Raw genomic sequence first — 16,281 nt, forward strand, 5'->3', positions numbered from 1 at the left:
TCTTAGTTGTCTTCTTTACTTGTAGAGAGCAACATACTATCCCTCGAACAATGGAACATTGTCTTGGTGTCAGGTATAGTTCTGCAAGGTTCATGTCAGGCTTCTGTTATAATTTTACTTGTATGATATCAGGTATCAGTTTTAGAAACACTCGCTGTAACCAAAGAGGCATCGGTGTCAGATTTGAGAGCAACACTCTTACAGTAACATAAAAAGCACACTTCAGATCTCAAGCCGATTAGACTGTTATCAGGCTATTAAATAAGTGTTATTGATTGCTATAAGCACCAAAGATGTGGGTCAATAGGGGCCTACTACACCCAATAGTAGGTTTTATCATCTGTTCACATGGTAGATCACCAAAAGAAGTTATAAAAGAAGACAACAGCGACCTTTATAGCGACCGTAGTTATTATGACAGGAGCAGAAGCGGAAGTGAGACGCGATAGTGTAGTATATTGAAAGTGTGAAACTCCATATGGGGTGGAGGACAAACTCAGGAATTTCACCCGGGAGACCAGGTTTTGCATCCCATGTGAAATGAAGAACAGGTAGTTCTCTTTGTGTTCACAGGTGTGAAGTTTCCCTTTTGAAAAATAGTTATTTTAAGCCGTGGGTTCCATAATAACCTTTCAGCATATTGTTATTATATTGTAATAGACTTCTGCACCTCCTCATGGCTCTGTTTCAGGCTTTGAAAAATCTAGCAGGGATGGCAAGGCTCCAGCTCGGCTCTGATTGGTTGTTTTCCTCCATTCTGTGAAATCTTGCAGGTGCACCGGAGGACACAGAGGCATGTGATTTTTTTCAGATTACCTGCCTCATGTACTATATAGTGACCTTTTTATAAAAATATATTTTTTTTTTCAATCATATTAGCTCCAAATCTACTGCTGCTTTACCTTAACCAAGTGTTTTTGTGGCCTAAACCTGAAGATGCCTTTTTGTATGTGTTGTAAGTAATGTAAGATTTCAAGATTCGCTTTCACTTTTACAATGTAGTAGGCGTAGTAGAACCCTATATAATTCAATAGCGACTGATAACGGCTATTTAATGGCCTGATAAAAGTCAAATCTAAATTATACAGTGCTCAAAGTCTTTTGTTTTTTTTCCATTACTTTAATTTTCTAAAATAAAAAAGCCTTTGATCTGTCTTTTAAATGTAGTTCTAGTTTAGTTTTCTGAGTAGCTGACTGCATGTTATAGTTTGGAATTGACACGTATGCCAAAGTCGAACCTGTTTTAAGTTACATTTGGAGACCTCAGGGTTTAGAGAAATATGCAGTCATGGAGACGCATTAGATAGAGTATTTCACAGCCCAGAATACACAAACTCACAAACACAACCATACATGTGGAGTGTATAACCTTCTAATGAATTTTTCAGCATTGTTGCTCTAGTAAATGAGAGGCAACACAACACACTTCTGCTCACAAGGTCTCATTCATTTTTGAGCTTAAGTAAACATTTAGTTTCCTGCCACTTCCTCACTTCAAAGTCATGCGAGTCAACACGTTCATACTGATGAACTAGTATAAACCAGATTTACGGTTTAAAGCTTTACTCAGCGTCACACTGCATGCTTCCGACTTCACAGAGTCGACAGCTTGTATGTTGATGAATTATTGACAAGTGAAAGGATTACACAACGTTGCCCTGAGAGAAATTGTGGCATAATACGAGAGAGGGTGAGGGAAGTGAGGGAGGATATAGATAGATGGTGGTGGTGCATGGTGGAGGTGGTGTTCGGGGCTTCCCATGAGGTTGCAGAGGTGAAAACCGATGGTACAGAGTGGTTCCTTTACATCAGGAAGGTGTTTATAGAGGACGTGTGTTATAGGTCAAAGCACTGTTTGGAGACTACAATCACAATCATTACATTTCCCATTTTCTCAATACTCCTGTTGATTGTTTATTAAAGGGTATTTCCACTCTGAGGGTTTGAGCGCGTGCATCGGTAAAAATGATTTGTGTCTGTGACTATATGTGCATTTCAACATGTAGGTTAGTGTGTGTGTTTTTATCTGTATAAATGTTTTACTGCATCAGTTCAACTAACACACACTGTGTCAGCAACCCACCCCCCACTCCCCCCCAAACACTCGCCCATCCTCCTTCCTGCCCAGCCCCCTCTTTTCATTGGTTGACCTAGTGGAGTTACTATGGGAACGACTGTAGAGAGGCTGCCATGACAAATGTGGGGTACAGCTTTTGAATGGTGCTTAGGGCTTCTCCATCATGCACACACACACATACACGCATTTATCAGGGCAAGGAAACCCTACCTGCCATCATGATATCATTTTTTAGAAATATTAGTGTGCCCTTCACTCTACTCTTTCCATGCCAGCGTTTTTCTCCACCAGCATCTGCAATTTATAAGGTCGCTCTATAGAGATATATGATGGTTATTCCCATGCTTATTTATGTCTCATAAGTTGTTACAGCAATTTTGGGGTTGATACCATTTGTTACATAAATTTGGTGCTAAATTTAGCCTTTTTTATTTTTTTTTATTTACCAAAATACCACATTAAGACACCAAGACCTTGAGGAACACCATAGAACAAGTCATCAAAAACACTTGACATTTTGAGATTTCTGCTATAATTTGGCAATCAAAAACTGCTCAGAAACCCCCTTATTGTCAATCTACTTAGGAAAGCCATCCATCCTCTGAATGCCCGAGGTCTCTAGTTTGTGGTTGTAAAGTTTCATGAGGCTGTGATTATCCTAGAGGTCACCACAGGTCATTTTATACAGTGAGGTCATGTTTAAAAAAAATAGGTCTTGCTATATGAAATGGCCACTATGGGGACTAACATCATCACACATGAATACAAATGGGCTCATTGGACCCACAAGAGTCTCAGCTTTACAGTGATATCCAATATATGGCATTCCAAGACTGTTTAGGGTCCCCAGTATGCAGAAATATTCAAACACAGCATTTTTAGAATAGGCGAAAATAACACATTTATACTGCATTCAAAAACGGCATGTTTTTTGCCCCAAAACTGCATGTGGTTATCATAAAGTGGGCATGTCTGTAAAAGGGGAGACTTGTTGTTACCCGTAGAACTAATTTTCATTCACATATCTTGAGGTCAGAGGTCAAGGGACTCCTTTGAAAATGGCCATGCCAGTTTTTCCTCACCAAAATCTAGCTCTAAAACTGAACCTGCCACAGCATCTGAAAGACAGTAAAGTCTGTCAGGTCTCAGAGAACTTATAAGCAATATAAAATTCTCCCTTGTTCCACTCAGTACACTCATGGGGGCTAATGTTAGCTAGTGTTGTACGTATCCTTGTTTCTTGTCTTTGTCCTTTCTGTGATGTTGCAAATGGAGCTGCTGTGATGCAAAACACATTTCAGACCTGTCTGACAATAAAGTATTATCGTATTATCGTATCGTATGTTAGCAAACATTAGACAGGTTTTCCTGTAACCGACCTTACTCAGTCAGTTTGTTGATCTAATGACTCATCTCTTCTCGTGTTACTATTACACTACATTTCAGCGATACCATTATGCTGTTGTTGCCACTTGCCGCTGCTGTTCATCAAAAGTTATATCGGCTAGCTAAAAGCCTTATTTAAGAGCACTGAAGCCAGACGGGCCCTCACTCACACTCTCACAATAAATCTTGTTCTGCCACTTTTTCCTTTGCATTTCTTCCTCCCTCCCCCTTGTTCTCTCTCTTCAGTGTCTCTTATAAGAACTTCGTTGTTCAGCACAAACTAAATCCTCCCTGTCGTGCGTTTATGCCAGATTTATGCACCAAAACAAACACGCACACACACACAGAGGCACAAACATGGCTCACAATGAGGACGAGTGTCCAACGTACAGCAGCGAAGCATCAGCAGATTAATGATGAGATCAGCCGAAACACACACACGCTCACCAGCCACGCAGCGTTCTCACTGTCAGCATCACTAGCTTTGATCTGGTGGGGCTGGTACAAGTGAGTGTTATGGTCTTACGTAAGGCTTTTACATAAAACCTCAGCGTGCAGAAACGGAGAGCTGGATAGAGAGGGAGGGGGTAGGGTGTGGGGGGGTTTTGCTGCACCATTACAAAGGGGATTCGCACTGCACCAAATCCTCCTCCCACTACACATGCATGCGCACCCACACCACAACAACATAAGCTAGCAACATGTGTCTTCCTCGAAACAATGAGACCCTCCCTTTCATCCATATTCAGGACACACACACACACACACAGGTTCCACATGCATCAGCTGCCTGTCTTTGTCACCACATTGGCTGTCTTTCTCTGTCTCTGCGTGTCTTTTCCCACTAGACACCAACATCCAGACAATGACGCATCCATCAGGCTTTCATCTCAGCGATCAATAAAGTGTATTGACAACCTATTACTCCAAACCAAGCAGACCTCTCTCCCAAGTGCGACGCCACACACAACACAAATGCCACACGCTGCACGTCAACAAAAGCATCTCTGTTTCTCACCCTCTCTCTCTCTCTCCCACCCGAACCCACTCCTTGGGGATTTAAGCCACCAGGATGTGGGGGAGGAAAGATGGAGAAGGAGGGGTTGATGAGAGAGGGGCTCTATCTGGCTCTAATTATACAAGCACAAGACATTTAAGCGCATGGATTCTTGTGTAAATGCGGTCACAAAGAGTCAGGAGCTCGTCCATGAGCGCAAACAGTTTTATTCGTTAAATATGAAAAGTGGAAAGATTTCACACTGTGAACAGACAGACGGTAACAAAAAGAAAGAAAACACAATGTGCCTTTAATCGCAGCGAATGACCACATGAAGGCCCAGATTTGTACTCAGAAAGAAAGGAGAGAAGTATCTGGGGGAAAACAATACAAAGGAACTGAGCCAGATGGCAATATGATGACCTCTGTGGTTGATGTTATTACTGTGTATAGACCAGTGCAACAGATCAAGGTGGTTCAACTTTAATTTTCAACTTTAATATCTGCAGGATATCTTTTCTTTGATTTTTCCAGCACCTTAGCAAAGATTAAGACAGGTGGAGCGGTTGTCATCCTGCATTACTGTCATACTTGGAAAAAGTGGAGTAGCAAGTTCCATTTACACACCTAATGAGACATCAACCGAGGAGGAAGCCTCGTCTAAACAAAAACCTGTTCAGTTCAAAGCTAACTCTTAATCTTAACATTAAAATAATTTGATTGGTGACAGTGTCATAAAGAAAAATCATGATTTTTGGACTCTTCGGGCAACTGTTTGGTCAACAATCAACAAGCATCACCACCACTGTTTGAAGAAAACACTCTTTTTAAATTATTTTTAACCAGGAAAACTTATAAAAAATTAGATTGTTGCCCATTTCAATCACCCAAAAAGCCACCATCCCTTTCCATCTCTTTTGTCAGCACTCCAAAGAAGGGAGGATTAAAGTGATTGCATACTAAATGAAAAGAGCAAAGAGCACATTGTAGGCAGAGAATGATCTTTCTCTACTCCCCAAATGACCTTTAGCCTGGCCTTTTTATCGGGTGAGAAACGCACTGACTGCAGATCTGGGATCAGGTTACCCCATGGCCTGTCTGTCCTACACTACACCGTCGGGAGGCTGAAAAGATATCTGAACCCGGAGCAGTGTTGTGGATCAATCATCACGTTGATGGAATGAACTGGAATGAACTAGAATGACCCTCAAGTGTCATTGGTACCCTTAGGATTAAACTTGCATCATCTCGAATGTCTTCTCTTCTAAAACCCCCTCTTTAACTGAAGGTTAGGGAAAACTGCTCTCACTGAATCACTGACAAAGGCCTTTTAGGACTGCAATACACCCCCTCATTCTTAAAACAAGTGGTGCTCTCCGAGGCTCGACACACTGTGCAGTAGTTTGTCTTCATTTTTCAGAGCACGGGGACTTAGAAAACAGTAAACTCCACCATTTGTCTTGTCCCCACAAAAGAGGGACAAAGAGTAAAACAGACCCAACCCAGCTGACCAATGATGACAATGATTTCAAGCTACATTCAGATTCGCACACAGCAGAAGGAACAGATTAGCTTTAGTCCCCATCTTTGTATTTTAAGCTGTGATCCAGTTAATTACGTGACTCAAAAGTCTTTTCTTCAATCTGAAACCCTGACAGAATGTCCTTGTCTTTTTTTTGGGGTCACAGCCTATTTAATAAAAAAAAACACTTGCAGGCATATTCTGGCTCTCTAAAACTGGCTGACAGCAAGGATGCTCTAACTGTCATCCACTCACATCAGCCTTTTACAGTATGTTAGTAGAGGAGAACGGAAAGAACAGAAAGCAGAGCGTTAAAGAATCTGGTGCAAATCACAGTTTCAGATCCGAGCAGTATGACTATAAAAAACAGTATGAAATCCAGTGAGGAAGAAAGAACTAACTTGAAAAAAAATGGTCTGTGCATGTGTCCTTAGAGAAGAAAATCATCCAGTGTAGCTACGAAGACAGTGCCAAAGGTTGAACAGTGTGTAACTAAGGTCATTCAGTGTTAAATGATGTTCCCTGACCTTTGTGCCTTGTATGTGTGGCACTGCATGCGGAGAGGGATAGTGTGTGTGTGTGTGTGTGTGTATTGAAGCATCAGTACAAGGGATCCCTCCAGGTGGAGTATTGTGATAGTTCTGCAGGTTTCCATTGGTAATTCAGTTGTAAATCCCAGAGATTGACATCCTTTGGATGTACTTCGGGGGATGTAGTGGGGTATAAGTGAGATCCAGATGCAACAGGTTGAAGCCAAACTCCACAATAATAAAATTACGAGTCAAAACAGAGGAGGTCTCCCCTTCCAAACAAAACAATTCAGAAGATATTGCGTGGCCTTCTGCAGGGCAGCTTTGCCACATTCGTAGCTGCAAAGTAGGTAAGTAATAAAACCAGTGTTCATTCGTATGTTTGCACATTTAATAATCAGTGTGCGGTCAGAAGAAGACCATCTTCAAAAAGCAAAAAAACACAAAATAATGGGTTATTCCAGGCTGTGGATGTTGTTGAGTTCAAGACTATTAGAGGCTGTGAAATGAAGACTGGGGTTTTTTTTAAACTTTGGCTCTAAGATCAAAGAATTAGGAGGTAATTTGTTACAGATTAGACAAGATGACAATCTCAGAAAAAAAGAACTTTGATTAGATTAGGTCCGTATAAGCAAATTATGTTATGCCACGTGGAGTTCCATAATAAAAATGTAAAAGATAAAAGGTGCTCTGCTTTTTTTCTTCTTCTTTTTGCAGTGTGCAGTCATGAGCTGTTGAACTCTCAGCAGGTTAGGAGATTTTCCAGGAAGTTACAAGGCAAACGTGTCTATTGCGAGTCCATGGATTGTCAAAAGTCAACCTCCAAAGTTCCAGTGAGGGCTGTGAAGTGTTAACCCAGCTTTTTTTGGAGTCTCCTCGTGACTTTCTCAAGTGAACAAAACCACCTATTCTATTCTAGCCTGTCGTAAGCCAAAACACGTAAGGAATGAGAGCTTTTAAGATCTGAGAGGAATTTATAGGCTGTTAACTCTACGGCTCAACATTTTTCTTGGTCTGGGAAAACTTTTGGCTCTGCATAAACAGCACTGAAGTGATGCACGCTCCAAGTCCATGAGTTAGTAGGCGAGAATCGCCCGTTTTGACAGGCGCTACTTCTTGTGGGCGGTTCCTCTGGTTGTGCTGCCGGGTTTGTTTCCAGAACGACGGACGGGCACCTTGGATACGGGGATTCTGGTGCGAACCGGAGGAGGCGCCTGGGTCTTTGGTGGAGGGGATTCAGCCTCTAGTACGGACGAGAGGGCTGACTGGCTTACAGAGTGGGGGGGTGGGGTTTGTCTGCTGCTCACTGGGATCTTGGAGTCCCGAGGAAGGCTGGTGCTGCCTTTCATTGATTGGAAAGAGGAAGAGGACGAGGAGGAAGGAGGAGGACTTGTTTGGGAGGTGGGGCTCAGTTTGTATTCAGTGGATGGAGAGGGGGTGCTGTTCAGATCTTCATCTCCCTCCTGCTCTCCTTCCTCTTCTTCCTCATCGGGGTCATTGTAGAGGTCGTACAGGTGGTCTCCGGAGCAACTGTCGCGTGATAGCGCCATCCTCTGGTTGCGCTGCAGCCCGCTCTCATCGGGTGTTGCTGTGGGCGTCTCTGAGGGCGTGTCCCAGTAACCCTCATCGCTAAGTGGCTCACCAGGTGATGTGGGATGACGGCCATGTGTGTGAGGGAGCGGGGGTTTAGCTGCTCGGCCTCCTGCTGCGCCAACTACCGGGATCTTACTGAGCCCCAACGCCTTCACCTGGGGAACCTTTGCACTCCTGAGGGCTGAGGACAGATGGCTGCTGGCAGGGTTGGAGGTGCCACGAGGGGGATACGTGGAAGTTGGGGTTGTAGAGGGAGCTTGGTGTGATCGGGGTAAAGCAGGGGAGTTGTCACCTGTGGATGGCAGCATGTGCCAAAGCCCCTGCATGTCTGCATCGTCCACTCCTTCTGGACTTGCCATTTCTTCCCCTCCGCCCATGTAGGCCACCACACCGCTACCGGCTGGGTCCCGCTGCGGTGGAGGCGGCGGCGGCGCCCGGGCTCGGGCTGGGAGGGAAGAAGGCACTGAGCTTGCGGAAACATGGGAGTACATGGGCTGTATCAGCTGCGAAGGTAGAGGGGGTTTGGTTGGGGAGCAGCGAGACATGGCACTGGGGATACCAACAGCTCTCCCAACGCCCGCTCCCACACTCCCCCCTCCACCCCCGCTGCTGCTGCTGCTAGTGCCGCTGCCCCCATTGCCCGCTGGCCCGTCCTCGTCCGCGTCAGCGATAATGTCACCGCAGCCCGTCAGTGAATCGAAGCTCTTGAGGGATGTGACGTCAGTGAAGAGGAGAGAGCAGAGGCGATCCACCGAAGGTTCTGAGGGTGGGTCGCCCGTGCTGCAGCGATCCAAAGGGGGCGTAGCGAGGGAGGGGGTGAGGCTGGAAATTGAGGCTTTGGCTATTTGGATTGGAGGACGCAGTGGCGAGTCAGTGGGCGTGTAAGGAAAGGGGGAGTCTGGCTCACCAGATGGACCTGGCATGGCAACACAGTGTGGGGGTGTCATGGTAACACTAGTAGTGGGAGTCTCTGGGTTAGGTGATGCCTCCTCTGCATCCCCACAATCCACTTGGTGGTGATGCGGAGGCGGTTCAAGGGTTAGCGTAATATCCTTTACCTTTTCGGAGTCGGCAACATCCCCGTCCTTCTCCGTCTTCCGCTCCACCTCTTCCCCCTCTCCCTCGTTTGTTTTTTCCCTGCGTCTCCATCGCATGCTGCTGAAAAAGCCCTTTAGGCCCCTCCCTCTTCTGACAAGCCCCGCCCCTCCGTTTTCACTCGACCTGAAACTCCCACGTCGGAGTAGAGAGAAGAAACTCAGCGATTTGCTGAGGGACCTCACCGGCCCCGCCTCCAGGATGGCGAGTGCCTCCCCTCTCTGTCCGTCGGCATCGTTGCTGGTGCTCGTTAGTCCATCGTGGGTTTTACTCCTAACGAGCTCCGCCGACGCCGCCGAGCCGTTCCCGTTCAAGGAATTCCCATTGTCAGAATTCCCGTTGTTCCCGCTGTTCGTAGCCCCTTTGTTCCTGAAGGAGAAGAAGCTGGCCATCCCGGAGCCGGTGCGCCGCTTTCCGAAGAGTTTGAAGGCAGCTTTGTTGATCCTCCCCGTGGGCTGGGGGTCACACTGAGGGGCCACAGGCGGCTCCACACACTCCGACTGCACCTCCATTATCTAGCACTCTATCGCTCCCACTCTATCGCTCTCTAGCAGCCTTTCTGTCCTCTCTCTCTCTCTCTGGCCACACATACACTCACCCTCTATCTCTCTCTCCACCCTGCTGTCTGGTGCTCTTTCACTCCCACTCTGACTTGCTCTAATGCCTGCCTGCTGGTTTTCTCTCTCTGCCTGCTTCCCTCCCCTCCCTCTATCTCCCTCTCTCTCTCTCTCTCTCTCTCTCTCTCTCTCTCACAGGCACACACACACATGCTGGGAGCTGCTCCTTACTGTATCCATGGCAACTGGGTGGGCTAAGCAGCTTTCGTCAATGTTGGCGGGGCGCCAGTGTCTGTCCTCCACACCCTCCCCCATCCTCATCCTCCTCTCTTCCTCTACCTTCCCTGTCACCAATGCACTGTTTGCTCTTTTCTTTTAACTACTCATCAATTTATAAGCCCTACATCCATTCATCCCTGTATGTATGTGTGTGTGTGTGTGTGTGTGTAATGCACATGCCTCAGTGTACTTGGTAAGTAAGTAAAGACACACACACACCCCCTGATGAATTATGACGGATTAGACATGAGCTCAATATGTTTATGCAAGCTTTCTGAGTGGATCATGAGACATAGTGGAATGGCTAATTATAAAGACTGCTCGCATACTTGTTTGGACTTGATGTTGTTTATGCACGTCGCTGGAACGCGGGCCATGAAGGTTGGGAGAAATCGAACAAGTGAACGCAGACCAGCACAAGTTTTACGTGTTAATATTTTGAATTAATTCTTAGTAGATGTGTCATACTGTATCACTCTGTGAGCTAAGTCAGGTCAAAGCTTCGTGCAAACAGTAGCTTGACATTATACATTTATTAGCGTTACAAATTATGTGTGTTTGGGTGTGTGTGCGAGCGTGGAAAAGCTCAAAGAAAACGAAAATAACCATGTCGGAGGCCTGTATTAGAGGACACAAATACAAGACCTGCTGATCAACAGTATGAGCAGGCTTAAGCCGGGTTATGGATTTAGAACAAAATATTCCATTGCTGTTGCACACGCGCACACACACACACGTGCATGTGCACGCGCGCATGCACACACACACACGCACACACACACACACACACACACACACACACACACACGCACACACACACACACACACACACACACACACACACACACACACACACACTCAGTCATGTTTTCATGACTTTTGAGGACATTATATTGACTCACATTGATTTCCTGGAGACCTACCCTAAACCTAACTGTAACTGCTACTTACCTAATCCTAAACCAAGTTCTCGCCCTAAAATATAAGGATTTGTCCCCATTTGGAAGGCGAGTCCCCACAATGTGACTGTGTGAACAGGTTTATGTCCCCACAAGTTGGGTAAAACACGCACGCACACACACACACACACACACACACACACACACACACACACACACACACACACACACACACACACACACACACACACAGCTCAGACATGCCTCCGATACAGTTTGGGCCTGATATATAGGCCATATGGCCTCGGGCCCCTCCTCCATATGGACACACAGGACCAGGTGTCTGTATGACAACACATCTAAACTGTCATCTTATCATCCTAAGTGTGTGTCTGTCCATGTGTTTGTAACCACTCATGCAGCCAACATCACAGTCTTTCTTTTAACATTAGCTCTACTGTTAGCATCTACCTTGGCAACTAGCAGACTTTCTGTGGCCATGTAGAACAATTAACTGTTCACTAACTGGAGGAAAAAGCAGTGTGTGTATAGCTTGTTTTCTTATTCTTTGAAATATACATAAGATATAATATACTGCCTATGTAAAATGTTTCAATATGTTGATGAAAGAAATGATTCTACAAATGTGCAAAGACAAACTCTGTGTTTTATTGAGAAAACAAAGAAGAGTCTCTCTCTCCTGTTGAGCCACTGTTTTGGAGGTATATGTGTCATCTTCGCCTGTAGTGGATTCACCCAGAGTTCCCTGCTTTTCGTGCTGAGCTTGATCCACTGTGGGTGCTCTTTTTACTGCCTATTCTATCCTCCCAACCCCCCCATGAATCTCCCTGATACCCCCGACCCACTTAACAAACCTCCTCTCCCCTCCTTCCTTCCCTCCCCTGCTCCTTTTCTCTCTCCTCCTCCTCCTCCTCCTGCTCCTCCTCAGTTACTCTGGGCCCAGGCTCTCCTCTTCCAGCCCACTGCTATCAAACAATGTCTGCATTCATCCGCCCAAGGCAACACACACACACACACGCACACACCCCCAGATCCACAGACATGCTCACACCCACACAACACACATTTCGAGGGCTTCCCCAGAGTGAAGCGCTGAAGCGTATCTTCCTCATGCTCGCCCCCAATAAGAAAGATAATCTGTCCGCTCTGCCAACAAGTCAGTCACCCGGCCTGTCTGCCTGCCAGCCAGTCAGCCGCCCAGTGTGCAGGTTTTCAGGTACATCAGATACTCGAGCAGAATGCCCTACGGCCGTGCTTAGCAGGTCTGCCCGGCTATTGGATGGACTTGGAGCTGACTCTGAGCAGCAGATGGCTGGCACAGAGTGGAGACTGACGAGTGGGCTCAGTTATCACATGGTGAGACAAAGGATTTTGATGCGTTGTTAGGGTGGAAATGCACATTGTTATGCTGCTTAAATCATTCCGACATCAGTAAAGCATTACTACTAGTATTTGTATATTTTCCGAAATTAAGACCATTATCATAAATCCGGCAGCCTTCACAATCTATTTTACAGTGCTTTGGTGAAAAGCAACAGGGTTTAGAGGGCAATAGTTACTACAAACAAATGTATAAAGACAGCATGCTCTGCCATAGAGTGTATTTTTGTAGGCCAACCAGGAAGTTAGCATCACCCTGGGTTCCCTCGACAAAAAGCCAACGGGATTTTTCCATTAGGATTTGGATTATTGCAGAAAATAAGCTATTTATGATACTTACACGTTTTGTTCAGCAAGATAATCCTCACAACTGAACACTACTTTTATCATTTTTGAAGGGTAAATGCAATAATAAAAATCTAACATTAGTCTATAAAGGAACTACACCACGGTCGCATGAGCACGAGTATATGAGTATACACAACGAGGCTGTAAAGGCGGACGAGTGGGCGTGATGACTTTTAGTAGTCTCAATTAGCCACTTGTTAGCAACCGCCTTTTTTAAGACATGGGATGTTTATTGATGTATTTTATGTCGTAGAACAAAACATTCAAATCTCTTAAACTTGTGTTAACCACAGACCTTATTTCAGGCATCTAACTAAAAATCCATTGACTTCCAAATGAGGGAACCAAAAGTACTAAATTGGTAACCCATTTCCAGGTTCAGGGACTCATTCCTGCAGCACTGTATTAACCTTCCAGTAAATATTAGGCTTAACTATCAAAAAATTGAAGATGCTTCTCCCCTATGTAACAAGAACTGTGGTACACAAGCTTTTTATGGATATTTGTTCTTTCTATGAGTTTTCTTCACAGCCTAACGATTAATTTATTTCTCTATCTAGTGTGAGCAGAAAGATAGACACATGCACGCAAGCAACAGAAGAAGTACGCGCCCTATCATCTTTACACACACACACACACTCCCATCTGTCTAAATAGGGTTCCCATTTCAGCCCCCTGAGTGAAGCTCGGCACTAAGTGGGACAGTTAGAGGACATTTTCTCTCTCTGCCTCTCTTTCTCTCTTCTCTGTGTTTCCTAACAACATGGCTTGTCGTGCATAGTGTGTCGCTTGTCGTGCATAGTATGCCTGCATGTGGCTGCTGAAGGTGCTTTTACACTCTCCATGTCCTGCTAGCAAAGAGCCTCAGGATGCAAATATTGATGTGGTTCTAAAAGCACATTGGTTTGTATGAGTATGCATGTGTATGACAGAGGGGAATGCACGGAAGGATGGATTGTAGGATGGATGGATGAATATGTTATTTTAAGATGGTGAATAGCAGAGATCTTCTTGTGATAGAGGGAGCATTACAACTTAGTTCCTTAAAATTGAAACAACTCTTTGTATCATGCCTATTTAGCATATGTCATTTCTTTCCAATTAAAATCAATGTGCAGAGTCAAGAGATGCAAATCATTTCTAGGTAAAGGAAATACATTTGTCTATTTTTCTTCACTGCAGCTAGTGGTCGTAGAATAGCTGCTCGTCATGTATAGCATGTAAAGCATGCCACTGTCTCCACATCAAAATGTAATTATATTGATTTATTAACCTTCTGAGACCCGCGATCCCGACTGACTTTACTGTCTTTCAGAGGCTGTAGCAGGTTCAGTTTTAGAGAGAGAGTGAAGGTACAGATATCTGAAGTTATATGAAAATATCAGATATATGAGACTAGAAAACATAAGGAATCCATTAGTAACATCCATGTCTAAGTTGTCGGGAAGGAGGCTAAATAACACTCCAAAGTTATACATTTTGGCAAGGAAAAACTTTCATGACCATTTTCAAAGGGGTCCCTTGACCTCTGATCTCAATAAAATGGGTTCTATGGGTACCCACGAGTCTCCCCTTTACAGACGTGCCCACTTTATGATAATCACATGCAGTTTGGGACAAAAACCATGCAGTTCTTTGAATGCAGAATAAATGTGGTATTTTCACCTATTATTCTACAAAGGGTGTATTTTAATATTTCTGCATACTGGGGTCTATAATCAGTCTTGGAATTACATAAATTGGGTATCACTGTGAAACTGAGACTCTTGTGGATCCAATGAGCCCATTTATATATTCATGTGTGATGATGTTGGTCCCCATATTAGCCATTTCATTGTATTGAGACAACTTTTTGAAACTTGACCTCACTGTTTAAATTAAACTGTGGTGACCTCTAGGATAATCACAACTTAATGAAACTTTATAGCCACAAACTAGAGACCTAGGGCATTCAGAGGAAAGATGGCTTTCCAAGGTAGATTGACAATAAGGGGGTTTCTGAGCAGTTTCCAGAACAGAAGTGCTCGCCATCCAATCACAGAAAAATGCAATTCTTGCAGAAATCTCAAAATGTCAAAAGTTTTTGTTACCAAATCACAGCATGGCTTTTTCTATGGTGTTCCTCAAGGTCTTGGTGTCTTAATGTGGCATTTTGGAGGAATTTTCGATAATTTTTATCAGTGCTCGAGTAGTAAAAATGGGTCAATTTAGCACCAAATTTATGTAACAAATGGTATCAACCCAACAATTAATGAGACATAAGTGAGCATGGGAATGACCATCATATACTTCCGTTATAACATTCTAAACCTGTATACACATTTATTTCAATTCATTCATGTTTATTTTTTGATTTATGACTAGAACAACTTGACACACAGTGCTGAACTGCATCTCAAATTAATCTTCAGATTACCAACTTCCAGATGATGTACACCACTTCTATGTGAAATTTACTGTTGACCTTCTATCTCCCTCTAAATACCCTCTGTATCCCCCTAAAAAGACAAAAACGGGTCTATTGTGGGTCTCAGAGGGTTAAAGCTCATGTCCTTATCATCCAACTTTGATTATCTGACTCTTATCTTGCCACAGGTGCCAATGGTGAATATGACGGTGTCTTAACAGTCTTGTCTTTTTACACATTAGTACTTAACCTCAGGATTGCATAGATAAATAATCCAAGTGCCACTTCAATATATCAAGATAAGAACTGCAAATCAGCTACTACAACACATTCTGCTTCTCTAGGCTTCAGCTCTCCACCACCTTGTTTACTTTGGACACATAACTACTATTAAGTTACTGCGTCACCAGGATAAAAACACACAATCAATTCATAGGGTTTCACATGCTCAGACCTAACAATTGGGCAAAAGTCTATTGATATTCCCTTGATTGTGCCGTCACTCTTACAAAGGTAATGTGACAAAAGTGTTCACAGATTCAATAGTCTGAACTTTGCCTCAATGGGCTAATCAACACTAAATCACACACCCTAATCTGTGATGTCAGCAGGTGTTTTATCCTGGATGATGAAAAACACCTGCAGAGAGATTTACTAGCTGGGGTGGAGCCACAAGTGCAATGTGCTTCAAGTTTCAGCCTACAGACAGCCGTGCTGCAGCACAGGTTTGCATGTAAGTGTAGAGATTAGACGAAGATACAAGATATCCATATTCTAGTTTCAGTGTAGTTTCTGCCAGTACTATGATGTGTATTGAAGCATCGGTACAATACAATAGTACACATACAATAGTTTGTCCATTAGTGTTCAGTGACACAGTGTCACAGTGCAAACACAACACCCAACCTGCAGATATTTTTCATCACCATCACCACTATGGGTCCTGTTAGGCAGGTTGTTTCACGACAAAGGATCTTCCAGCTCCAGATTAAACTAAACTAAAGTGTGTTTGTGTTCGAAGTTAAGTATTAAGCCCCCAGGATTACCCCCCTGTGCTCTTTTGTTAGTTTAGTAATCAACAGGGAGTGGTTCAAACTGTTGTTAAGCCGTCTAAGCACAGACTTCTTAACACTTTTAGGTTGACTTTTACATTCCAATGGCTGTAAACAAGGTCTCTATGAGCATGTTTA

At 44.1% G+C, this 16,281-nt stretch overlaps 2 protein-coding genes across 2 annotated transcripts in view; one reads left to right on the forward strand and one right to left on the reverse strand.

Annotated features, from left to right (window-relative positions):
- The window catches only part of LOC141759643 (beta-1,4-galactosyltransferase 2-like), a 301,777-nt gene that overhangs the window by 5,388 nt on the left and 280,108 nt on the right, over window positions 1-16,281 (forward strand). The window lies entirely within an intron of this gene.
- On the reverse strand, window positions 4,670-9,912 carry amer2 (APC membrane recruitment protein 2). The gene has a single exon (XM_074621864.1). It carries the CDS (start codon window positions 9,710-9,712, stop codon window positions 7,622-7,624), a length of 2,091 nt encoding a protein of 696 aa, XP_074477965.1. The 5' UTR covers window positions 9,713-9,912; the 3' UTR covers window positions 4,670-7,621.

Source organism: Sebastes fasciatus, chromosome 21 (genome assembly GCF_043250625.1).
Source record: "Sebastes fasciatus isolate fSebFas1 chromosome 21, fSebFas1.pri, whole genome shotgun sequence".
In the NCBI taxonomy this organism is placed as follows: Eukaryota; Metazoa; Chordata; class Actinopteri; order Perciformes; family Sebastidae; genus Sebastes; species Sebastes fasciatus.

Coding starts and splice junctions, on each gene's coding strand:
- amer2 (XM_074621864.1), bottom strand. CDS start 9,712: ATGGAGGTGCAGTCGGAGTGTGTGGAGCCGCCTGTGGCCCCTCAGTGT.